Raw genomic sequence first — 25,186 nt, forward strand, 5'->3', positions numbered from 1 at the left:
GGTACAGAAATATTTTTTCCTTTGCTCATTTCCTGGCCTTGCCCTCTGGACTGTCTGGCTTTGGAGCTTTCATCACTCAGGTAGGTCATGTTGTGCCTCTTCTTACCAGATCCTGAAATGAGCCAGTGTTGCTCACCTGAATTGGCTGTCAGTGAACAATTCTGTGTTGCATTGCTGGCGTTTCTGCATTGTTTAAAGTACTCCAGGGATCGTCCATAGGTGGATTTATCAAAACAGACCTTTTTCAAAGGGCTTGTGATTGTTGCATTTACGTGGTGTGGATTCCAGCTGTGATCCTACAGTGTGCTTCTGATGACAGGCACCTCAGCCTATAAAGTCCCAATAGGAATATTCTGTTGTTAACTCATGCAAAAAGCTGATTATCAAGGAGTGGGTTTGTTTTTCTGACCATAGGCTAAACCCTTTCAGGAGAACATGAAACTCCCCACATCTGCTGGAAGGGGCAGTGTGATGGGGATAAGCAGTTTGGGAGATGTATGGAATACATGAGGGACAACATTTTGGTGCTGGTGCTGGACAAAGCTGACTGGTGGAAGCTGGACCTGCTGCTCCTGAGTAAGGAAGAACTGTTTTGGGAATACTTGGCTGCAGTATCATGAGATGGCTGGTTAAGAACCTGAGGGAAGTGAGAAAAGCAAGTAATATAATAATCACTCAAAATTTCAAGCATGTGGACTTCGGCTTGTTCAAGGAACTGGTAAGCAGAATCTCCTGGGAGTCTGCCCTGGAGGGCAGAGAGACCCATGAAAGCTGCTTGATCTTCAAGGACAGCCTCCTCAAATCAGCAGAACAGTCCATCCTGATGTTCAGGATGCTGAGCAGGTATAGCAGGAGGCCAGCATGACTGAACGGGGAACTCCTCACTGATTTCAAATGCAAAAAGGAACAGCATGGAGGTGAAAGCAGAGACGAGCAACCAAAGAGGAGCACAGAAATATTGCCTGGGCATGTAGCAACAGAGGTAGGAGAGTTGAAATTCATCTGGAGCAGGAACTGATGAGGCTTTTGGAGTGTAAGCAGGTTATTTCTACATGCACTACAGAGGAGACCAAGGCAGATGTGGACCCTCTGCTGAATGAGGCAGCTGATGAAAATCATGGGAAAAGGCTGAAGTGTTCAATGTTTTGTCTTGGTTTTCATGAGCAAGGCCTACTTTCAGCTCTCTCCACATAGTGGCAGGGCTTGAGGGAGGAGGTGGTACGTGCATTAAAGAAGTAAAGATTTTGTAGGTAAATGAGGTACTATGAGCTTGTGGGGCTGGTCAGGATGGTCAGAGGCTGCTGAGGGGCTGAGACTGTTTAACATCTTCTTTGGTCGACCCCGAAGCATCCTTAGCTTCACAGCTAAGGCACAGAGCATCCTTAGGGAGTCTGCAGCGGACACCAGTACAGGACAAGTGGTTGGTCAAGAGCTGGCCAGAGGAACCATTAGAGAAGTGAGCTGGGAAAAGAATGCCAGGTCCTCCACCTGGCACAGAAATGCCCTATGCAGGTATGGGGGTAACATCTCTTCACCTGGGGAGCTGGGAGTCCTGGTGGACCCCACATGCAATGTGTCATCGACTTGGCTCCTGCAGGAATAAAAGCCAATTCTTGCTGGATTGCCTGGCCTGCCTGTTCCCCTCTGCTCTTGCTCATTAGAGCCACTGGAGCACTGCATCCAGTTTGGGACTCTGGTGGAAGTACAGGCAGGCTGGGGAGATCTCGGGGAGCTGTGGTGGGTCGGCAGCTGGGCTGGTGACAGCAGGAGAGGTGAGGGAACCCTGACTGATTTAGCACTCTGCCATGACCCAAGGGCTGTAGAGGAGATGAAGGCAGACTCTTCTCAGATGTGCACAGCAGAAGGAGAGCAGGCAGCTGCCAGGGATTATAGCAGGGAGAAATCTGACTGAATGTAAGGACACAATTCTTCACAGCACTAATATTTGAGCACTTGAACTGTTAGAAATTGTAAAATTTCCACTTTGGGAGAGTTCCTGAACTTGGTTAGTAAAGGTCCCGAACAACCTGATCTAACCTGAAGTTGGACTGGCTCTGTGCACAGGAGATTGAAGAGAAGAGCTCCAGAGGCTCATTAGTATTTCTGATTTTGTGACAAACAGAAAAAACACTAATCAAGAGCAATAGATGAAGCAATGTGAATATGGTGAGTTCTTGTTTCTGTGTACAGCATCCTATTTCTACTTTGTGCTCTATTTAACAAGCAGAGAAGGAGAAAACATTGTTTTGTTCTTTTCTTTGTTTTTCTTCTTCCCAAAATAATAAAAAAAATGTAGGCAGATGTGCTAAATATGTAGGCAGAAGTGTGCAGATTTGGTGTCACATACTTGTTGGAACTGTCTAATATCAATGAAATAATGTAAGTAATAGCTGATCATTTATTTTTGGCAGGGTTTTTTTCTCATAAATAGCAGTTTTGAATGAATCCTAGCAATGGGTTAAAAAGGATCTCTGCATGTACCCAAGAGACCTTAAAGGTAGATGCAACCTGAACTTTCACAACAAAAATCATGCAGTGCAGGATAGGAAATAATTTCTGTAGAAAAATATTTTTTTTTTCTCACAAAATTATTGTGGTGTGGACAGGAAGATAATACAAGGACATCTCTGACCAATTAAAATATTTTAGAGACCAAAGAATTTGGCAGCCACTGGCACCTGCTGAAATACAAGCCCATGCTGGAATATCAGGCTTCTGCTGAAATATGTACTGAGTGTATTTTTATGTTTTAAATATGACTTCCCATCCTGGTATTTGCAGGTGCATTGTACTAAAGCGAACACAATCATTTTGTTAATTGCAGTTCAAGCTCATTAGGGAACTATAAAGGCAGAAGAATGAATGTAACCGTGCATTAAATGGTAAATGATTTTGGGGTGGGAAGCAGTCAGGTGTGTTGCCCTAGGCTATGATTTTCCCCGAATTAACATACATAGCAAAGAAAGAAAGAATGAGGCGGGTGGGAAGAAAGAAAGGCCACAGGTCACCAAAGAAACCTCCCAAACTCCAGTGGTGCTGAAGGGAAACATCAGCTGCACGAGTGCTCAATCTGCCTGGGACTGGCTCGCACCAGCACAGGTTTGGTATTGGTTTTTGGTTTGTTCCAATGAAAAATGGTGAAATCCAAACCACCCCAGCACTGTTCATGTCAGGAATGTGTAACTGAGCTCTGGAAGGTCACACCACAGCCTGTGGGACTTCTGGGATGGGCAGCGTTCGTGGCTTGTATTGCAAGCCCATCTTGAAGCAGTGTGTGCTTGAGCAAACAGCCAAACATTTCCCTCAGAGCGTTCACGGAAGGTTTGTAAACTCGAAAATGTGTTTATTGCAAGGCTTGGTTGCTTCCATCTCCCTGCTGGCCTCTTGAGCCAGCAGGGATCCATGGAATTCCAGATGGTTGGACAAGCATGTTTTGCTGCCTCAGAATAATAATCACTGAGCAAAATGAAGACCTTGGCCAGCACTTCAGATCTGAGTAGCAACCCTGAGTGTCTCAGTGCTTGGGTCTCTAGATGGACACGGCTCCAAGAGTAGTTTCTTTGGCTAGCTGTGATTTGCATCTTCTGGAAAATCAGGCTCATTTCTGTGCCTCTTCTGTTTTACCTTTGCTTGAAGTGGAAATACTTGTTTTGAGCAAGGAGGAAGGTGCTGGGAGAACTAAATGCAGAACTGATTGAGAATTTTCCCCTGGAATGATTTCAACTGATACCGATAGAGGTTATTCTATGCAGTAACCCTCATTTTTTTTTCTTTGCTCTTGTCCATTTCCCAAAAGCATTTCTATTTTATGCTGCTCGAGTGATCTGCTTAAGCAGTCTCCAAAGGCAGAAGTTTTGTGACTTTCAGCATGTATCTGTAATAGTTGAATGGCAGTTGAGGTGCAAATGACCTGAGGTTTTTTCTTAAAGCTTTCAGAGAAAGAGCTGTTTTCTGTCTAGTCCTAAAAAAAATTCCTTTGATGGAAAAGAGAGAGAGAGAAATACCATGATTTATTAATGCTTCTGTCTGGTAAAACAATATATTCCTTAGCCAGTGTTTAATTATATTGGGTTCAATTTCTTTGTTCTTTAGTTGTTTCTCAAAGAGAAAACAGACTTCTGTGGACAGTCATCACTCCAAGCTTAAACATAGCAATGAAAAACAATTAGTCCAAATTAGTAAAAGTGTGTATAATAGCCAATAATTTTATAATTATTCACAAAAAATAATTGCACTCAAAATCCCAAAAAGTGTACATAATATACAGGAGGATTAGGTGTCTTTTTTTCTCCTCCCTCTCGTGTAGCTGGTGCTGTATAGGGTCAGGAGGAGCTTCTGGAATGGACTTGGTTGAATGTTTTCCAGCAAACCCTCTGTTCTTTGAAGTCCCAGCTTTGGCAGCTGCAGCCAACTCGACTGTCCAACATGAGACCAGTAAAACCAGACTTTGCTGGTAGACCCGGTCTCCGTGGTGGCTTCCTTTTGAAGAACCAAATAAGGACAGTTAATTTGCTTTTGGAGGTACATCGTATGTAACGAGATGGATATTTCTTCCTAACAGCTCAAACACAGAGGTGTGTCCGCTTGTCTGCTCTATTCCCAGTTAATTCACTTGCAGCTTAGCTTAGCACATTTGTTATTTGCCTATTATGTGTAGTAGGTCTGCAAAGACAATGCAGGCAACTTTGTGAGTCTAAAATGAAAGTTCTCAGCTCGAGCTAGACAGATGGTGAGCTGCTCAGCCCAGTGAGGGAAAGGTAAGAATAAAAAACCTTCTTGCCTGACAGCTGATCAAAAGTCATAACATTAAAAAGTCAACCATGCTCATGACTAGACTGGTACTAAAGTCACCTTTATTAGTGGCATGTAGACAAATGTAGTAGAAATACTTTGTAAATATTGTAAGAAGGAATTTCAGCCATGGTGGGGTTTTCTGTTATTGTGAAGGGTGGATCTGAAATCTAAAACTTCCCAGGCATTTGCTGTAAATCGGGACAAACCCTTCTCTTCACAGTGTGCGAGTTGCAGAGGCAGAGCTTCTCTGTGTGTGTGGCGTGTGGCTGATGTGGGACTGACACCACCAGCTTTTTGGGAAAAGGAAAAAAGAAGTTTTTCTTGCCTTGAAACAGTGAGATATCCGCCAGTTTGAGCAGCTCTAGCACCACCGTGCTGTTGAGATTTGGCAGCAGAGTGACTTTCACTTTGCTTTGCTGCCAAACTCGGCCACTTAATGAACATTTCCAGCCTCTCCCCTTGCACGTGCTCGGCTGATGTTTGAGGGGAAACCTGGAAAGCCTGGTCTTTGCAGAGCCGGCTGGGGCTTCTCCCAGCTGTGGGGTGGCCGCTCTCCCACAGCCCCCACCCAGGATGGGTCTGTCCCTCGGGGAGATGGAGGGGGCACGGCCGAGAGGGGAATTACTCTGTAATTTGCAGCTGTATTTCCAGGAGGGGAATAATCCCAGGAACGCCTGTGTGATCTCCCTCTGTGCTCGCAGAGAGGGTGAGTGTTTGCAGAGCTTCTCTTTTCCCTTGATGCATAGATACACACAGAACAGAGGAGAAACAAGAGTGCCAGACTTCTGTATTTTGGGGAGGCGGTATAGAAAAGTTTGTGTTCAGCATGTTTCCTTCCAGAATCCTGAAGTGGAGCTTCAGATTTTCCCTTCTGCCAAGGGCCCAGACAAAGCTCCTCAGCTCTCTCTTGTCTGCACAGCAAAAGGCACCGTGCTGTCCTTCACACAGCTCCTGTGCTCGCTTCGACTACTGGAGTCTCTTCAGCAACTCCAAGGGTCCCAGCCCTGCTGGAATTTGCTTCCAGCTGTTCAGTGGATTTTTTGTAGCTTTATTTTTGATTTTTTTAAGTCAAGGACATCACACACATATGTACAAACTGTATTTAAAAACATTTAGGATATACCAAAATTATCTTGCAACTTTAATTCTGTTCCCAGCTCTACTCCCATTTTCTGTGCTGTGATACAGCCTTTAATTAGACCACTACAATTACAGACCTGCTTGGGGAATGAATCAGGGTTGTGTGGTAAAAGACACCATTGTCCAAGGATCTCTACCCCATTTCTGGTGGGAGTGGAAAGATGAATGGTGATTGAGGTGGGGGTTTGTGGAAAGAGGAAGAAGTATTAAAGGCTGTTCGGATGTTCACTAGGGAATTAGCACTTTCTTCAGTGCTTCTGCCAGAGTGATTCCAGGCGAGTTACTTAAACCAAACTCTTCATGGGTGGTCACTAATTTAAGTGTTCCTCACATTCTGGGTATCTGACTTGGGACCCAGGTACCAACCTGCAAACCTGGGCAGTTGCAGGAGAAGCTCGGGAGAACTGCAGTGTAGAAAACACCATTGTAAAGCTCTGAAAAATTAAAAAGCTTTGGCATACCTGATTACCCTGTCCCCATAGCCATGGATGCTTCAGCTTCCCTTTTCCTTCTTTGCTTCCCAGCCTGTGAAACTGGGGAAAGCTCGTCTTTTCTCTGGGCTGGGAAACAGCAAAGGTAAATTCCTGTCTGTGCCATGTCCAGAGGGCCGTGGCACACCAAGGCACTGCTGCTCTGGGCTGAGCCCTGGGTGCCCAAGGGGCTCTGGGAGCACACGGGGTGCGCTGGGGCTCATCACACCAGGACCAAATTTTGGGGGGTCAGAGCAGCCTCTTTCTCTCCCTGGCCAAGCCCGGGACAACCCCCCTGCCGGGAAAAGGGGAGTGTGCTGTGTCATGCACATGCATGAGGAGAGCGAAAATGGCTCCGTTTACCGTAATTCTGCCCTTCTCTCCCTTTTGGGTACTTGGCTTTGCAGGAACATTAAGTCGTCTTTATCTGTCTGAGTAGCAAACATTCCCATACACCCCCCAGCAAAAAAATACTTTCCTAATGGTCCTTTGAGGCAGAACTCAGTGCCTCGCTGGCTTGTTATTAGGAGGAAAACTTGGAGGCATAAGTGTTGATCTTTTGCTGCACAGCAGTTTATGGCTGGATAAAAGGTTTCTGAAAATAGGTTTGATTTAAATAAAACAAATTCTCTCTGCTTTAATTTTTCATGTGTGAACGCTTCAGAGAGTGCTTCTGTAAACGTCGTTACAGCACATGCCATTGCGTGCCAAATTAGAAGTTTCAGGGTCTTTGAAATTAGGCATCTGTTATCTCTTGCCTGGGGTTTACTTAATGAAAACAAGAATTCAAAACATGAATGCGGGCAATCTTTACAAAAATACTGATGTTTACAGTTTGACCTTTACTCTCTAGTGTTTAACTAAGGGCTAAGTATTTGAAATTATACTTTGGCTTATAAATGTTTATCATCTAATAGGGATGACACCAGCGTTCTTGCAAAAAGAAGAGTTCCTTGGAATAATGTGACTAAAGAAAGTTCCACAGTAAGGGGAAGAAAAGGAAATGATTGGGACTTTCTGGGCAGGTGTCCTTGCCAGCAACCCTTCTTTTCTGGGGGTGGCACCACGGTTCCCCACTGCTGTTCCTGTCTCCAGGTAAAATCCAGGGTCCTGGGGGAGGCCCCAAAGGCCACCCTGCAAAGCTGGTGGCAGTGCTGGGCAGGGTCAGAGCCAAGGCGCAAGTCCATCCCACAGTACGAGCCCTGTGAAAGCTGCCTTGCAATAGTGGGGCTGTTCCTGCAGCCCTGCAGGAAAACCTCCTGGATTCTGTCCTGGTTTTCTACAGAATTATGTAGGAGGCTGTACCAGGTGGAATTTCTGATCAATGTTTTTAAGAAGCTGGAAGAAGGAGAGGGGATGGGATCAGATATGGTGTAGGGAGGGCCACAAGGAGCTATCATGTAGCACCACATTTTCACATTTTCTCCCTTACCACACAGTGTCCTGCTTTTCCAGCTTCCTGAGCACCTGAAGTTGTTGTTGTTCCCTGTAGGGGATGCTGGGGGTGTCCCTTAGCTAGAAAGTGGGGTTTTTCACTGTGCCTTTTCCACAGGTGCAGAAAGTCAGTAGGAATTCAGTTCAGGAAAAGAGGCTCAAGGACCCATTCCTGTTTCTTTTTCTCTGCTGATGTAAACATGCAGGGATGATGTCTGGATTCCTCTGTTGTTGGTGAGGACAACTCTGGCTCAGTCTTTCATGGGTTTCTTTTATCAGTTCTGTTTATTGATGAGTTGATTGCTTGATTTCTTTCCCTTCTTGTACTGTTTTTTCACTTGGCTGAAGAACAAACTCCTCTTCCCTTTCTTTTTTCATTTCCTTTTCCCCAAATTTGGCAAGTGCATAAAATGTGAAACAGGTTGACAAGCTTTCTGCCAGTGTCTCCAGCATTAGATGTGATTCATTACCCCAACCTTCAGGAGATGTAGAAGTCCAATAAAATCTATTCAGGATCTTGTTTTGGAGGGCGTGCAAGGAGTGAGAGGTCCTTCACCATGTCACACCTTCCCTTCCTCTTCAGGAAAACCCTGATAAGTTTCATTTCCCGCCTGCCTTTGAAGATATTTTTTAGTATATTAAGTAGTGCAGATTCTCTCCTGTCGATGGTTTTGCAGGCCCGGTGGTAAGGAAGACAGTCCCACCTCTGTCCTGTCCTCCTCCCTGTGTAACGTTACCCTGCAGGGCAAGAGCAATGTGTGTGAAACACAACCTTTCCAATCCACGGAGCATCTTTTACCTGTACAATAGACAGAGATGCAAACGCATTTTGTTAGGTTGTACGTTAGTCCAATTTCCTGATAGAGGAGGCAAAGCTGCTCATGAGCTCATATGAACTGGAGAGCAAAAAAAAAAAAAAAAAATCCTGAGGTATCACATTAGATTCTAATCTCAGTTACAAGCGATGTGTGACTCCAGTGGTTCTGAGAAAGCTATTCCTAATGGCTGATGGGTCACTCTGAGCAGGATGTAGCCCACCTTGGTTTATAATTATTTAATCCTGGCTCATTTATTAGCAGATAATGGCAATGCTGTTCGGTCTGAGCGCTGGAGGTGACCTATGGATGTGCCAGCTGGAATCATCTGGCCACAAGAAAAGCAGATGTTCTCAGATTTAGGACAGGCTTGCAGGCTGTTAGACTGGACATACATATTTAAATTATTTAGGCTTGATTAGCAAAGAACTTTTTTTTTCCTTGGCTTGGAACAATTTGTCTCCCCGGTTGGGTGGTCAGAATCTGGATTAAGATTTTGCTGGGAGAACTGCTTGACATGATCCCCCTTGTTCTGTGCCTGGTATTTTGGGGTGCTTCAGCTATTTCCCCTCTGCTTTCAACACTGTGGTTTCTAAATATTTCTTCCTTTCAACAGCCAGTGGCAGATGAACTTCTTTTTCTCTCTTTTGAACTAAGAGATGGAGCAAAGGGAAAGTGCAGCCACTGGAATACCAGTATCTCCATCAAATTTATGTACCCTCCCTTAGGACAACTTTCAAAATCCAATGGGTGTTTATGTGGAAAAGTTGAATTGAGTAGCTTGGCATCTGAATAGTGCTGTTATTTTTTTTTCATCCAACTTTCCAGTCCTTCTTTCTGCTTTACCCACTTTCCAAACAGGCCATTGTGCAGTGTTATCTCTGAAAGCACTGTCAGATAACACTGGACAATCACTGGTACAGTACAGACATTGGGTGGTTAATTATCCACTCCTTTATCAGTACAGTTGTGACAAGGGAACTGTCTTAATGGGGTGACTGTTAGGAAGCTGGCTGCCTTCCTCAATCTGCAAATGCTGCATCTGTGTTCTCATCTGCATGTTTTGGTTCTGATTTTGGTACATGCACGCCGATTTCACTGCCATTCTCACGCGTCTCTTGTGTGTCTCTCAGGTTTGTAGGTATTGCCTGGTGACCTGGATGGCAGCCTTTCACCATGCAGTACTAAAACAAAAAGAAATAAAAGAAAGGAGAAAGAAAACCCCCTCCTTAACCCACTAAAACACCCTGAAACACACACAACTTCCCCCCTCCATTTGAACATTTGGATTAAATGCCAGTGGAGGGTCCAATGCAGAGCAAACATTTCCTCTCACGTTTCTCAGCTGTGTGCTGGGCAAAGCAAACCTCCCAAGGGCAGAGTGCAAGGGATAAATAAAAGAAAGAGGACATTTAGGATATCTGACTTCCAATGTGATTAATACTGAGAATTTTAATTTGTTTTTATTGCATCAGGACAAAATTTGCAAAATCTCCCAAATTGGTCAGGGCTGTGGGGCTGGTGCCAAGCTGGGTGGTGAAGATCCCACCACTGACAGGAACAATACTCAGTTTAAATGAAATGTGGTTTTTCTGAGCTTTTGTCAAACCTGCATTGTATTTGCATCTCTGCTGTGAGAGAGGATCAGGTCTCTAAAAGAGGGACCTGCCCTGTGAGGATGCTCCATGTGTTTTCTGTCCTTCTGTGACCTTCTCTTAGGTTTTGGGTGAGAGACAACCCGTGTGGTACCTATTTGCAGTACCGACTGGGGAACAACCTTCACCAAACACACTTTTAACCCCCCGGCTTTCAGTTTTCAACCTGAGCATTATTAAACAGAATTACAAGCAATTTAAACTGTCATCACTAACACAGACAAAATCACATTTAAAGGAGGATCTGCTGTTAAGGTTTACCCTCAAAACTTTTGTAAGGAGTCCGTGCCTAACCTCACTTTGGTCGCCTGGCCCCTACATCCACCACGGCCCTCTTTTTGTCCCATTTCTGGTTTGCTGTTGAGCCCCCCTGGTCCCTGAGGGGACTGTGAGGGTGCGGAGCCGCAGCTCCGCTCGCAGGTGGGTGCGGCTCTCTCCGCCGCGCTGCCGGGGTGCCAGACCCGCACCGCTCCTGGCAGCAGGAGATGCTGTCCCAGCGGGAGAGGCCGCGCTGTCTCTCGGCACATTTCCTGTCGCTGGGGACTGGAAAAGCTGCTTGCTCTGGGAGCAGATGGCCACCTCTCCACCCATCCTCTCAGGTATGGGGAGACAGCCAAAACCCAGCTTAAAAGAGCAAAGCCTAACCTGTTCAAAGGAGAACAGAAAGGAACATTTTTTCAAACAGCTTAATGAAGCACTTGTTAAGGACTGCCAGGGACAGATTTCCATTCTGCACAGGATATTCATTAGGAAAGTAAACACCCTCCAGCGCCATTTGTAGGAACAAAGCAGCTTGCATTTTCTAACGAGGTGTTAATTTAATGAAGGAGGGGACTGGCAGAGGAGCAGGAGGCAGCTACGAGCGCCTTTTCCTGGGAGGAGGGGGCAGCTGTGCCGTCCCGCTTGGCCGGGCGGTGGAGGAAGGCGGGAGCCGTGCACCTCACACGGGCAGGGACGTGGGAGGATGGAGCTCAAAGCGGGGCTCCCCAGAGCCGAGAGGCTCCGCTGAACAACCCGGTCCCCTCAAGGCCATGGTTCCAGGGCAACCTTGTGGGCACTTTTTTCCCAGGCACCAAGATTGATATGGGATGTATCTGCAGGGGCAGCTTCCACTTTGCTGCCCCTGGGCAGGAACCCAGAAACCCATTTGAGTGGGAGCCATGCTCCTGTGCCCTGCTCCAGGGCCTGGAGTCGTAAGACTTCTGAAGTCTGCTCTCAGGGTCCCTGATGCTTACTGTGACCCCAGGGCAGGGTAAAGTAGCAGGTACTCGGGTGTCAAAAGAGCCAGATATTTATTTGTTTCACAAGGAAACAAATCCTGTGGAAGAGTTTCACATTTTTCCCTTTAAAATGAAACAAAACATTCTGACTAATTTCCTTTCTGTGGGAAATTGTCCTTCTGAAGCTGGTCCCACACGCAGACACTCACGAAATGTCACAGCTTCTTGCAAAATAGGTGCATGGCAGATCAGCCACCTCTGCTGTGGTTGAGATAGCCGTGGATTTGTGACTCCCTGCCCAGAAAGAGCTGGTGCAGGGCTAAGGTGTGTTCAGCAGCGGGTCATCCCGAGTGAGGCACAGCTCCGGGGTCACTCACAGGGAAGGGGGATGGAGTATCCCAGCTGGCTTTTCTGGAGAGGTGAGAAACACCCCCAACACTCTGCCCTGCTGCAGCGGGGGATGAAGGTAATGTGTGTGCTCCCAGGATGGGCCAGGTGTCACCGAGGGAGGGCTGGGGGTGAGGGCGAGTTTTTCTGCATCTCATGCCAGGACCTTAGCCTCAAGCTTACCCCTTATTTTCATACATGTGTGTAATTCCCACCAGGGAATTTCTACCAGAGCATCCAACCAGCACAGTTGCTCCCAGTGGGGACAGGGCCAAGGCAGCCTGCCCTCCCAGCTCTGGGAGAAGAGGAATGCCTGTGGAGCTCGGCTGGGGCCGAGGTTTAGGAGTTGGAGGGAAAGCATATGACATGAGGCCAAATCTCATTTAAGATCCTGTCCTGGTTTTTGATCAGAGCATACAGCACATGGGAGAGGAGAGCAGAAAGAAGGCCACATGAGAAATTCTGGCCATGAACCCTTCTAGTCATTGGGAACACTGGCACAAATGAGGTCATTTCTCATGTTTATATTTCTTCATGCATTGTACAATCCCCATTCCTCCTCCCTGTGTCACTGAGATGTGAAGGGAATTTCCTGCACACGCACGGCATTATTGTTGCAGAGCTTTTGTGAGCATAAACCACTTCAAGCAGCGAGGAGGAACAATACTCTGTTCTGGCGGCAAAAACACAAAGTTGGGAAAACTCCCCCTCCCTCAAATCATTTTCCTTCTGGCTGCTTGGTGAATATTTTATTTGAAGATTAGGAGGAGAGGTGGCCACATTTAGCAGCTGCTGACTTGTTCCAGCCCTCTCAGGACGCTGAGGTCGGCTCTCAGAGCTGTAAATCAGCCCGGCTTTGCTGCAGTCCGGCCGAGCTGTGGCAGCTGGGGAGGGGGCTGGTGGAGAGCCCTCCTTTCCCAAAGCATTGCAGCTTTTCTGTCAGACCTAAAAGCAAAAAGCACACTGGAGCACAGTGTTCACCTTGCAGCCTCTCACCTTCAGGTGTGGTTCACTCGCCATAGTGGGACAAGATGGAAATAAGTGTCTCCTTAGGCTTTGGGATCCTGTGAAATAGGAATATGTGCATTTCCTTGGCTACTGAATAAAAAATGCTGGTTTGCACTGGGAGTGAAGCGTGGTGGGACATGTTCAGTCATGGGGTCCTTGTCAGTGGGCCAGGTTTGGAGTGATGCAAAATGACTCAATATTCCACCAGAGTCCAATTAAAAGCAGATGTGCAAATGAAGATCATCTCCTGCCCACCCCTTGTCCTGCCCCTGGCCTCAGCTCTGACCTTGTGGCTTAAGGCAGCAGAGCTTTCCTGAGGGTGGGCAGTAAAGCCATTCCAGAGCTGTCTCCCAAGCCCCGGGCTAGAGGGGAGCTGTGGAGATGCAGGGCTGGGGCGTGGGGAGAGAGAGCCATCCCTGAGAGCAGCCCCGAGGCTGCTGCGATGGGCACAGCTCCCCTCGCCCTCCACTCCCTTGCAGCATATCCAGAACCCCACTGTGCTGGTGTCCCACCCCAGCAGGGCAGCTGCCACCAGTGAGGGGACAGGCATGGGGCAGTGCCACGGCCCAGCAGCCAGACCTGAGAGAAATGGTGGAGCCCCAGACACTGCAGCAACACCCCTCTTCCAAAATTACACTTGGAAGAGGCTTCAGAGTGCAGAAAAAAACAAAGAAAGAAAAAAACCTGAACAAAAAGCTAACCCTCGTGTAAACCCCAGGGCTGGAGGAATAAAAGTGCCAGAAAACATTTATATTGGGCTTCCTTGATATCAACACAGATGAAATGGATCCCCATGCTTCCCTCCAAACCACAGGCTCTAAAGTGGATTCCAAATCCCATCCCCACTTTAATTTAAGGGCCTCGCAATTAGACCGTTGGATGCCTTTCAAAGCTTTTATAAATTGGAGATTATGCATCCAGCAGTAGAGGCTTGTCTCCTCTCGGAGCAGCCACCAGCTGGATTGCACTGCCCAGGCTTCCCCAGATTCTGGCAGGGAAATTTGGGGGCCAAACGTGGTGTCCATGTGGCCCTTAGAGGGCAGCTCCAGCCCCGCCACCTGAGGACAGGGTTCTGCTCCTGCCATTTGGTGTTAGAAATCCCTCAGTGCTGCAAGTGGCAGGGCTGTGGGAGTGAGATGTTCTCCAGTGCACTGACTGAAGTGGAAAAATCACAGGAGAGAGGGAAAAAAAATCCTTTTAGGTTGATTTGAAATTTTTTTGTTGTTCTTCCTCTTCCCTCCTCCCCAAAACCAGCAATCAAAAAAACCCCAAAAAAGCCCACCTAATTACAGAAAATGGTACAAATTCAAATAGTTTTGGTCATGCTGTATTTTTCTCAGTTGATCTTAAAGATTTGTTGTTGTTGTTGTTGCCCAGAACAAGGATCCTCCTGTATTTTCATAAGAAATAATGCAGACCTAGGTGGTGGAATCAGTGGGAGAAGGAAGAACCAGAGTTTTTTCATTCCTGTGTGAACCCCAAATGTTTCCTCCTGTCCCACTGGAATCCCCTCTCCCATCTGCCTCTGCTCCAGGGGCTGCTCCCACCCCTGGAGCTTGTGGGTGATTGTTGTCTCCAGGACTGAGCTGTCCCATGTGTGAAGGGGACACAGGAGACCCCTGTGGAATGCGGGGGAAGAGAGCTGGGGGCACAGCCACCTTCCTGTGCTGGATGGGGCACCAGTGAATGACTCCTTTCTCCAAGGGGCCCACAGGATGGCTGGAAAAGGCCTCCCTAAGGTGGCAGGTGATGCTGGGTGGTTGCTGTGGTCTTGCACTTCTCTTGTTGCTCCCCGGTTCTGTCATTTCCCACCTGCATTCCCCGTCCTGTGCAGCTGCTGGGCTGTCAGATCCGAACAGACTCTGGGTCCTGTCCCAGTCTGCCTGGAGATCAGGAGCTGCCACTCAGAGTACCTTGGAATTCCAAAGAAATGAACCAAACCAGCTGTAGATAGATCATTTTATTAAGCTGCATACTGATGGAAGTGTGATTGTTGTCCTGACTTTAAATATCTGCCATCAGGCTGCTGGGCCCAAACTCAGTCTTACTGGGCCAGCTCATTGCACTGGCACTGACTGGCTTCAATGAGTGGATTAATTTAATAATCAATGATTAAATGAGCAAGGGGTAGGCAAGTCATTTGCTTGGGCTTTTCCACATCAGTTTAGGTCTGGACTTCCTGAGGAGCTGGAGCTGCAGGGCATCCTGAGCCTGGGTCTGTCACTCACCAGATTCCTCACTTTCTGGACTAGCTGCACTTTTTGACCAGGGTGCCAAATACAGGATTTGAATTTTTTATTTTTTTCATCTCTTTAAAGTCATTTTTCATGGTCAAATGCCCTATTTGGCATAGTTCAAATTAGGACAGTCTTTGTTTTTGGCAGAGGAGTGGAGCACTTGCAGGATGGCTAATTTGCTGCTACCACTAATGCCAACTGCTTCAAACTATGGAGCCTTGAGTGAGGCATGTAGGACATGACTGAACTTTAAGTTATTTTTTTTTATGCACAGGAATGTCCCATTTTTATCAGTCTTCCCTTGAAACATGAGAATTCTTAAAAAAAAAAAAAAAAAAAAAAAAAAAAAAAAAAAAAAAAAAAAGCGGGCAGGAAAAAATAATTGCAAAACCCAAAGGATAAATTTGTGTCTCTTTTAATGCAAAAACCACAACGTCACCATTAAACTGTCAAATTATCCTGTGTTTAATTTCTATATAAAATTTAAAACTTTCTGCAGACAGCCAATAAACCTCAAGGTGATAGGACATGTTTCTGCTTCCATTGAAGTTGGTGGCAAACTTCCCATTTATTTTGGTGTGTAGGATCAAACCTCCAGCACATAAATAATCCAGCACCGAAGGTGCTCTATGATTCTTCTGTCCATATCTCTCCCTTCCTCTCTTAAAACTTCTGAGGCTGGGCCCAACATTGATCTAATGCACAGGCTGGGAGCATCTTTCTTTCTTTCTTTCTTTCCTTTTTTTTCTTTTTCTTTTTTTTTTCCCCTTCTCTTCTTTGTGGGTTTTGATCTCTCCCTTTGAAATGGAAGCAGATTCCCTGCAGGGTGCTCTGTGATCATTTGCTGGGTGTAGTCGAATGCTTTCACTTCTTGCTGTAGGTGAAATGGCTCATGTGCAAGGATATTAACTCTCTGCTAGGCAGGAGCAGCGTGCCGCATTCCTTCTTTTTTCCTGGGTGCTCAACAGAGGAGGCAGCTTCCCCCAGCCCCAGAAAGTCGTGCAGAGCTGTGGGAGAGCAAGGTGTGTGAGAGGAGATGTTTTAGGGAGAGCAGGTCTTGGACAGACCCATGTGCACAGTTAGCCTGGGATAGCTGTGCTCAATAGGAGATATCACCTCCTCCTGTAAATTCATGCCCAATCTAATGCTGGTTGTCAATCGTGATCTGCTGCTGTAGGAGAAAATGTCATTTCCCTTTGGTTTCACTGGAATGAAGCACTTGGAGTGGGAAGCTGAGGAGGGAAATTACAGTGATGGGATAAGTGTTGGGGGAAAAAAAAAAAAGTCTGTTTTAACAGGAGAGCTCTGGTTAGGCCCAGCCCAGAGAAGTATGTAAGAATGTGCTTGTGATTTGCTTCCAACAACATTTTTAAGCCCATACTTAACTATAAGCATGAGTGTCTCATTGCTTAAGGTTAAGCACGTGCTGAAATACTCATCTGGAGGTAAGCCCTGGCTGGCAGAGCTGGAAGAAACAGAGATCACATAATCAGCCTCCAAAGCGAGAGCCTAATCCTACCCAGTCAGCTATTCTGGGGGAGTTTCCAGGAAGGCAAAGAGGTTGCAGAAGGTGGATCTGCATCTCTGATCTTCCGAATTTCCTGGCAGGTGCAAAAGCAACTGCTCTGAACAATACCAGAGGTGTTTGCAGGATTGGCCTAAGGCTTTGTCTGCAGTAGCAGATGAGGTTAACAGGCCATTTAAAACAAACAGCCCCACCTCCCTCCAAAAATTTCAGGAAGATGGCCCCTGTGGTTGTGGTGTGATTTTAAAAAAGATTTAAGCTCTCAAACTGTTTCTATAACTCTAGAAAAAAAATCACTCTTTTCTAGAGTGATTAATTTTCTAGAAATTAATCACTCTTTGCCCCCGTCAGTTTTGTAAATTCATATCCTGAAGTCACATCTGTATTATGGAGTCAGTCTGGGCATCCCTTCTTACTCCTTCATATCTTGGATTTTCTTATTATTTAAAAAAACATACCAGGTGACACTTAGCAGTTCTTCTTTAAATGGTGTTTACTTATTAAGTAGGAATTTTAACAGGAAATTTTCCAAATTATTGCACTTAAAGAATGTGTGTGTGTATGTGTAGTGGGGTAAACTGTGCTCTTCTGAAAAAATACATGTGCACACACATGCACAAAATAACAAGGAAGAAAGGGAAAGGAAAAGCATTTGCTTAGGGATATGGAATGCAAAACTGGTTGGAGAACGTTACAACATCAATGAACGCGGTGCCATCTCTTAGCATCTGTGAAAGGCAGGATCGTGTTTACAGCAAGCCCAGAGAGAGGCGAACACAAAGCAGAGAGCACAAGGGCAGGGTGGGTGCGCTGCCGCGGGGGCTGAGGTGGCCGCGCTCTGCTGGGGCACAGGGAGGGGCTTCGGGCACTCCAGGCTCCATCCAAACTGGGCTGAAGGTGCTGTTTGCATTGCTTCTGGCAAAGGCACTGTTGATGAAGCCCCTGGATTTCTTCTGCCTAGTGGAGACGCAAGGGAGGTGATTGAAGTGTTTCCAGGTGCTCCTGGCTCCGGAGAACGCTCAGGAGGGTTTTGGTGTGCCGGTGGTTTGTGCTCTGCACTCGGGGTCTGTCAGCAGCCCCTGGTCTGTCCTGCAGCACCACACCCCTGGGACAGCTGGGACAGCCTGGCCACCCCTCAAGGACAGCAGGATCATTCCCAACACCCCAGGCTTTGCTCCCAGAGCTCCTAGTGGCTGTAGGAATGCCCTCTGCAGCCACTGCTTCAGCCTCTGATTCAGCTGGATTCACTGGAGAAAAGGTCTGGTCCTCAAATCCCAGCAACATGTTTGGAGGCCAGGCTGGGTTTGTCCCAGGATGAAACCATTAGGTGGAATAACGTGGATGATCATCACATGGCATGGATACATTGGTAAGGCACTGGGCGGTAGGTGGGTCCTAGACAGTTCCAGCAAAGACCTCGCCCTTGGATTTTCATGGAGCTGATGATCCACAGAAAAAGGTAACAACGTGCTGGAAACAATAGAAGTTATCTGCAAGTATGTTCAGGAAGGCCTGGGGCTTCCAGATGCAAATACAGAAATATATTTAACATCTTGACTTCTATTCTTTTGTCATAATACAAAGTGGAAAGACAATGTTTAGTAAATGTTTACATCTTACAAAGGGGAGTTTTGCAAATTGCATTGTAGCTCTTTGGGAGGAACCAGGAAAGAGGGCAGGATGTTAACAACATAAAAAAGAATGGCAATAAAACCCACCCCTAATATTAATTGTCTAAGAGGAAATGCATCTATCTCTCATCAGGACATTGCAGACTCTGCTTTGCATTGCTGGAAGCCTGAGAACACTAATCGTTTTTTGGCATGGAGAAGCAAGTTCTTGCATACTTGAACCATAACTCATTTACAGTTGTTTTGATGGATGCTTAAGGCAGCATGGAGAACCCCCAGGTCCCTTCGGCTCGCGAGCAGCAGAGCTCAGATGTAGATCTGGCTCAGCTCCCTGACGTGGGAACTGGAGGGGACTGCTCTGATTAAACACCTCCACTCTGTTTTGGTCCTGAGCTTGGCTGTGTTATGCAATGAAAATCCACCAGCAGTTTTCCCTGTGAATTAATAACACACCCGAAAGGAATCTCCGAGGACTGTTTGCACCAGCAGGATGGCACGGAGCCCCCACAGCACAGCTCCCACTGCCTGAGGGTCTGGGCCCCGGGCAGGATGAAGGTCGACCCAGCACTGGCAGGTTAAATGAACAGGGGGCCTCAGGGCTTCAAGGCAAGCTTGGGAGCTGCAGCCTCATCCTCATCCTCATCCTCCCTGAATCAGCAGCTCAGGGTCACCATGCACTGGGGCCAGTGCAGCAATGCCACCCATGCCATGGGTGATGGGACAAGCAAGAGCTGACCTCTAAGGATGGGCCCCCAAATTCTGTGTGTGTATTTGTGCACAGGTCTGGGTATGGAGAGAGGTGGAACAACAGGTTTGTGGCTGCAGTGAAATCCTTCATCGCTGGCCAATGCCAGACAGGCTGTAAAAGCCTCAGCTGTTGCTGTTGTTTACTCAGATGTGAGTCCTTGCCCCACGTTGCAGTTCCTCCCACACTGCTGTCCAAAGATGAGTTGGAAGATGAAGATCAGCACCATCACACAAACTCCTGTGGAAAGTGACTTGTGCCCAGTCCCCCAGCCCATTTCTCACGGTGCCCAGAATGCAAAACCCTGAAGCAAAGTGATCCCCATAGGCAGTTTCTCTAAGTGCTGAAAACTGGCATGGAGATAATAACAATAACAATAATAATAATAACAATAATAATAATAATTCATTTACATTGAATTATTTTCATTCCATTCTGAATCAAGTCCTATAAAGCTGCAATGAATGACATTTCATTTGTTGGCAGGAAAAGGAATGGGGTTATGAAATGTGGCTCTCAAGGATTTCTGCATGTAACTCAGGTGCGGCTTTGTATGGGAAGGATGCAAAGATTTCTGCATGAAGACCAGAAATCCACTAGTGGAGCTACAGAGGAGCTGATGCCAAACACTTCAGAGCCAATTTTTTTCTTTCACATAGGCTATGTAAATGCCTATGTACCTCCCTCCTTCCAGGTGAACCAGAGACCTGCCCTTCTGCTGCTGCTATTTTCACAGCATATTCACTCCTGTTCTATACCTACCATCTCTAGGAATCTGGGCAGAAGCACATTCCAAGAAGTTAAATAACACCTGATTTTTTTAGCCCAGTTTTCCTGCATTTCTGTCTATTCCTTCCATTCCTTTCCTTTCCTTCCCTTTCACCTGCACAACTCTGCCCTTCCTGGTGCTGCACATCCCTCCTGAGAGCTGCCAGGGGAACTGCAGGAGCCTCTTCCTGCTCCACCCTCGCAGGAGGTTTTGGAGCCCTGCAGGGAGCTGCAGACTCACTGCTGGCTGACTTGTAAGGGCAGAAAAACTGCTCCAAACTCCATCTGGTCGTGAGGAAGGTGCAGGATCTGCTTGACCAAGAGGTTTTGCAGAAGATATTTCTGGAGGGAAGGAAACCTCTGAGCAGTCAGGGCTTGGGCTGAAAGCCCTGGACCCTGCCAGTAATTAAGGTAATTAATTATAGAAACAAAATAAAATTCTAATAGCCCAGAGTGAATATTGCCTAAGATGCACATAATCATATAAAACCTCCTCTAGGATCTTCTGTGAACACAAGTGAGCTCAGAGAGCCTTTTACAGCCAGAATCTCCCATAACAAAGTGGGAATGATCTGCAGGACCTTTAGCTTTTTACATCCAGGAGATTTTGTTTTCTTGAGCATCCTTTTCACAGATACTGACCATGACTGGTCTTAGACTTGCTCATATTGAGCTGTGATAAAGTAGCAGCTGGAATAAATAAAAGAAAGAGGACATTTAGGATATCTGACTTCCAATGTGATTAATACTGGGATTTTTTGTTTGTTTGTTTTTATTGCATCAGGACAAAATTTGTAAAATCTTCCAAATTGGTTTAAAGGCTTAAAGTAGCATTTTTAAAAGCAATTGAATGTTTAGGCTTTGGCTTCCCTCTCCTTTTCTGTGGGAGAATATCAAGTCAAATGTTCAGAAGCATCACAGTTCTTTAGCCAAACTCCTTGTGGGTACTTGGTAGGTTTCCCTTCCCTGTTTCTAATTTGGTTTATACCCCAAAGCCAACTGGTTTTTGCTTTTCATTCTGTGGGTGGGAAAGCTTGTGAGAAGGTATTAACAGCTATGCATCCCAGGCGAGCGATTTCTGCTCTGAACTTTCCTGGATGCGTGGAGGAAATTCTCCAAATCAGCAGCGTGTTTTCAGGCCTTTGTTGTTGTTGTTGTTTTGTCAGGCAGATCTACATCAGGAAACCTGAGCACCTGGAGAAGGTTCAAGCGCAGACGGAGGTTCAGGTCTCAGCTTGGACTCGACAGATATTAATAACAACTACAAATCTTTCACCAGCAGAGCTCTCCTGCCTGTTCGTAATGCCTGAAATATTGTTTATTGCACAGGGTCTGGTGTTCTGGTCGTTCCTCTCTGTGGCACACGTACAGGATTAGTGATTCCTGTCTTTTCAGCAGCGTGCAGCTCTGCTTTGTCTCTGGTTCGCAGCTGGGGCTGGTGCCCTGCGTGCTGCGGCCCCCAGCCTGGGTCGGGTCTGTCTGTCAGGGGTGGCCTCAAACCCCTCCCTTGTGCTGGGACATCGGCTGGGAGCTGCTGCTGTCAGCAGCAGGCGCGTGGGGCACGGAATGAGATGGTCACGGGCAAGCTCAGGGTCCTGGGGGAAGCCACACTCTGCTGAGGGCTCCTGGCCTCCTCCAAGTCATCCCTCTTTCCTGGCCATAATCACTGGCTGCTCACTGGCACTTGCTGTGCTCCCACCTCTTCCCACTTGATCCAAAAGGGAGAGCTACACTTCAAAGCCCTTCTTTGCTGTTGGCTGTGTTTTGGAAAAGGTTTTTGTTTCTCCTGCAGTTGTTAGAGGGGAGCCAGTCCCTGGGCTCTGAGCTTCTCACTCCTTCACTCACCAGGAGTGATAGCCACATCCTAAGGAACATCTCTCCAGAGGCAGAGGACAGCTGAGTCTCTGTCTGGCCCCAAAGGAAAGGCTGACTGTCAAAAAGACAGGACTAAAGTGTCAGGATATGATTTTCTCTTGGGTGGAAGGGCATGGAGGAATCTCCTGTGTACAGGTTTACCCAAACTTCCTTTCCCAAAGCCAGCTGGTTTCTGTCACCCTCAGAAGCCCCCAGAGATGTCCCCTGAGAGCTTAATGGGTCACAGCTTTGGGTCAGTGTAGTAATTCCTGGAGCAGTCGACTAGCTGGGGGCAAATGTGTGCTCCAAACACAGCAGGGATCAAATAAAACAGATCATTGTTCTTTAATCAGATTGTACTTCTGCTAATACCACAGTTTCTTCCTCCAAGTAAAGACTGGTGATCAAAACTTTAACTACATTTCCAAAATAAATTTGTTAAAATGCAGCCTCCAGTGGGTGTGGGGGAAAGCCCACACCAACATTCATTTTAAAATTCAATTCGGTGCTGAGGGTTTAGGGCTAATAATGAATTTAGCAAGGTACTAGTCAGGCTTTGATGCTAATTATTTTAAGTATCGTAGGTCCTGATTCATAAGACAGTAATCACAGGTCGTTATTACTAACATTATTAGGTTAAGTTAAAAATTAGCTTTTAGGCTTAGAGCCTCATGTACTAATGCACTCTGAAATGAAACACCTGTGTGATGCCTTAACAGACAATTGAGGGAAATTAGGCTCCTTAATTAAATGAGCTACAACCATGAGTGTTGTTACACTGGTGAAAAATGGTGTTTGAACCTTTTGACAGGGATTTTCCATTGCTGAAATGGGACACTGGAAAAAATGATCACGGATTTTGCTTTGTGATATAAAAGAGCTGTGACTTTGCTTTGAGATATTGGGGTCAGTGCCCCACATGCTTCCAGGAATAAGTTGAACCAAAAGTAATTTTGTTAGTTGGACTCTTAATGGGCTAAATAAAATAGGATCAGCATGTAGGGACTTTGTGACTTTAGGAAAACACACACACAAATGCAGTTTTCTGCCACAGCTTTGATGGCAGGAGACAGTACAGCAGATTCTTTTCTGTTTGGGTGCCTCTGCCACATGCAGCAGCAGCCCTGGCATTCACAGAGGGATGAAGCAGTTCCAGCAGGATTGGCTTTTACCTCTGAGAGACCTGGGATGGATCCCCTCACCTGTGGTGCTCGGGGCCCTGTGCCAGCTCAGGGCAGGCGATGGCCCTGCTGGTGTCCCTCCAGTGCTCCCACGACTTGAGACAGCACAGAAAGATGCCTCCAAGAGGCCCTTCCCTCTGGCTTGGTGCTCCACTGGTGCTTTGCCATCAACAGTTCCTTTCCAGGTGCACTGAAAGGTGCTCGTTTTAATAATGTCTTAAATGGGACGGTTATTTCCATATGGACTATTCTGCTTCCTTTAGTTTAGGTTATCTGTGGTACAGAAACTTGTTTCATTTGGAAGGGCCCAATATTTGCATTTCAATGGGACCCTCTAGGTATGAAATCCATTGAAAAGTATCTGCAGGCCTGTTTGTGTGGGATTTTGGTCCCTTTGCATCTTGTAAAGAATTGACAGATATTTAATTCAGGGAGGGAAGAAAGTAAGATAATGTCCTCATCTCCAAGTGTAAAGTTTCTTTACAAGGAACTATGGAAAGCACAGATAATTCAATTTGCCCAAGAGCATAGCCCAAAATAGGGCACAGATTCCAACCTCTAATCCTTCCCTGCAGCCATAGGATCATCAGGAAAACCCAGGAGCCGCTCGTGCTGTTGTGCAGGAAGGCAGGACAGGGCACTGCACCACGGGGATGGGTTAGGATTATGAGGGGCAGCACCTGGAGTGCGGGGGCCAGGAAAAGCAAATGCAGCAGCCACCAAACCAGTCTGGCTGCCACAGCCCAAGGGAACGCAGCACACTCCTCCCAGCCAGCACTGGCCCCCAGGGAGTTCAACACAGAGCAGGACAGGCCAGCAGGGCTCCAGTTCACCTCTTGCCCTTCACACTGGGGTTGGGGTTTCCTGCCTTTATTCTTGCTGTGGCTGGGGGTCTTTCCTTCTGTTTTTTCAGACAAATCAGGGCCTTCTGCAGAAAAAATGAGCCTGGTTCTGTAGCATGCATTTTGGTACATGTCCATTATATCCATTTTTCTCCTCCACCTGTCCAAAATAGGGCAGGAGTTGGCTTTCTATTTTGGAATGACCCTACGAAAAATACATGAAAATGGAATCTCCTCCTTCCAAAAACTGTGTTCAGCTGAAAAGCTATCTGCATCACCAATATGCACTCGAATTTACAAAACAGTCTAGATTGTTCTGATAAATCTCTCAAAGATAACCAGGGCAAAAAATGGGGACTATTCCATTGAAACTGTTAGAAGGAAATGCCCAAGAACACCTACAGAATATGGAACTTCAGGAGCTAAAGACTCCCTGTTGCATTTTGTGTCTTGAATTACTGGTTTATTGAGTTCTGAAAAGACAAATAATGAGTGGATTACTCAGTTGAGTCTCAAAGCACCTCGAAGTGCTGAGCATGCCATCTCTTTTTGGTTTTCTTTTTCTGGAAAAAGAGGGAGGGAAATGGAGGAAGAGTTGGGGAACTTGGCACCGGGAAATGGCTCTCTGACTCTCATTCCACGCTTTTGCTGCTGGGTAATTAGTTGGTTGCCCGCGGTGTTTCTGGTTACAAACAGAATTCACTGCATCCCCCAGGAACTGTGGGTGGTGGGAAGCTCTGCCCATGGGGCTGTAGATTCAGTGTGTTGGTGCTGGAGGATAGGGTGTTCCTGTGAAGAGAGAGCCCTAGACTTAGGAATGTGCTCCTCACAAAGGTATGCCAAAGCCCTGGGGCTCCCTGCACCGAGGGTGTGATGTAAGATACAGCTCTTTGTTGAGAGCTTTTCTCCTGACATCCTTGCAAGCCAGGCAGATGCGTGGATATCTCCCAGCAGTTACTCCTGGAAGGAAACATTACTGGATATCCTAAGGGGTAAACAGTGCTCAGAGCTGAGTTCAGAAATGTTGTCTCTGTTTTCTGAATGCGCTGCTAACTATTTTTAGGGTGAAGCACTCAAATCTTGCAGTGGCCAGTTTCCAGGATGGATCCCAGACCTGCAGAGGTGTCCTCTTTGAAATCCAGAGGCATGAGGAATCTGTCAAGGCTTAGAGTTTCACTGCAGACCCAAAGCTCAGATCACACTTGATGAAGGAGTTGTCACAGGGAGATGGGAATGGATGGCTTGGAAGAGCACGAGGCGTGCAATGGGGCTGATGCTGGGCTCTATCCACAGCCCTGCTCCAAAGGCCAGCTCCTGGCCCTTCAGCTCCTTGTGGCCAGAAGAGATGAAAGCGGATCAAGGTGATGGCCTCTTCTGAGGATGGCAAGCAGCTGTGACCTGCCAGGACAAGGTGAGCACACCCTGCACCTCCCTGTGCTGCCACTTGCCTTTCCTGGTGTCCCTCACCCTGCTCTGCACA

The 25,186-nt window shown here is 46.8% G+C and overlaps 1 protein-coding gene across 2 annotated transcripts in view; it reads left to right on the plus strand.

The window, feature by feature from the left end:
- BMP2 (bone morphogenetic protein 2) overlaps window positions 1–25,186 on the plus strand; it is a 68,968-nt gene that overhangs the window by 19,349 nt on the left and 24,433 nt on the right. Inside the window, exon 5 of one of the 2 annotated variants that reach the window (XM_063391469.1) lies at window positions 24,770–25,093. The exons of the other annotated variant lie outside the window; for it this stretch is intronic. Coding sequence (XP_063247539.1) covers window positions 24,770–24,875 — 106 coding nt within the window. The 3' untranslated portion in view covers window positions 24,876–25,093. Of the gene's footprint in view, window positions 1–24,769; window positions 25,094–25,186 lie in introns of those variants that run through there. 2 annotated transcript variants of the gene reach the window in all.

Source organism: Prinia subflava, chromosome 2 (genome assembly GCF_021018805.1).
Source record: "Prinia subflava isolate CZ2003 ecotype Zambia chromosome 2, Cam_Psub_1.2, whole genome shotgun sequence".
NCBI lineage: Eukaryota > Metazoa > Chordata > Aves > Passeriformes > Cisticolidae > Prinia > Prinia subflava.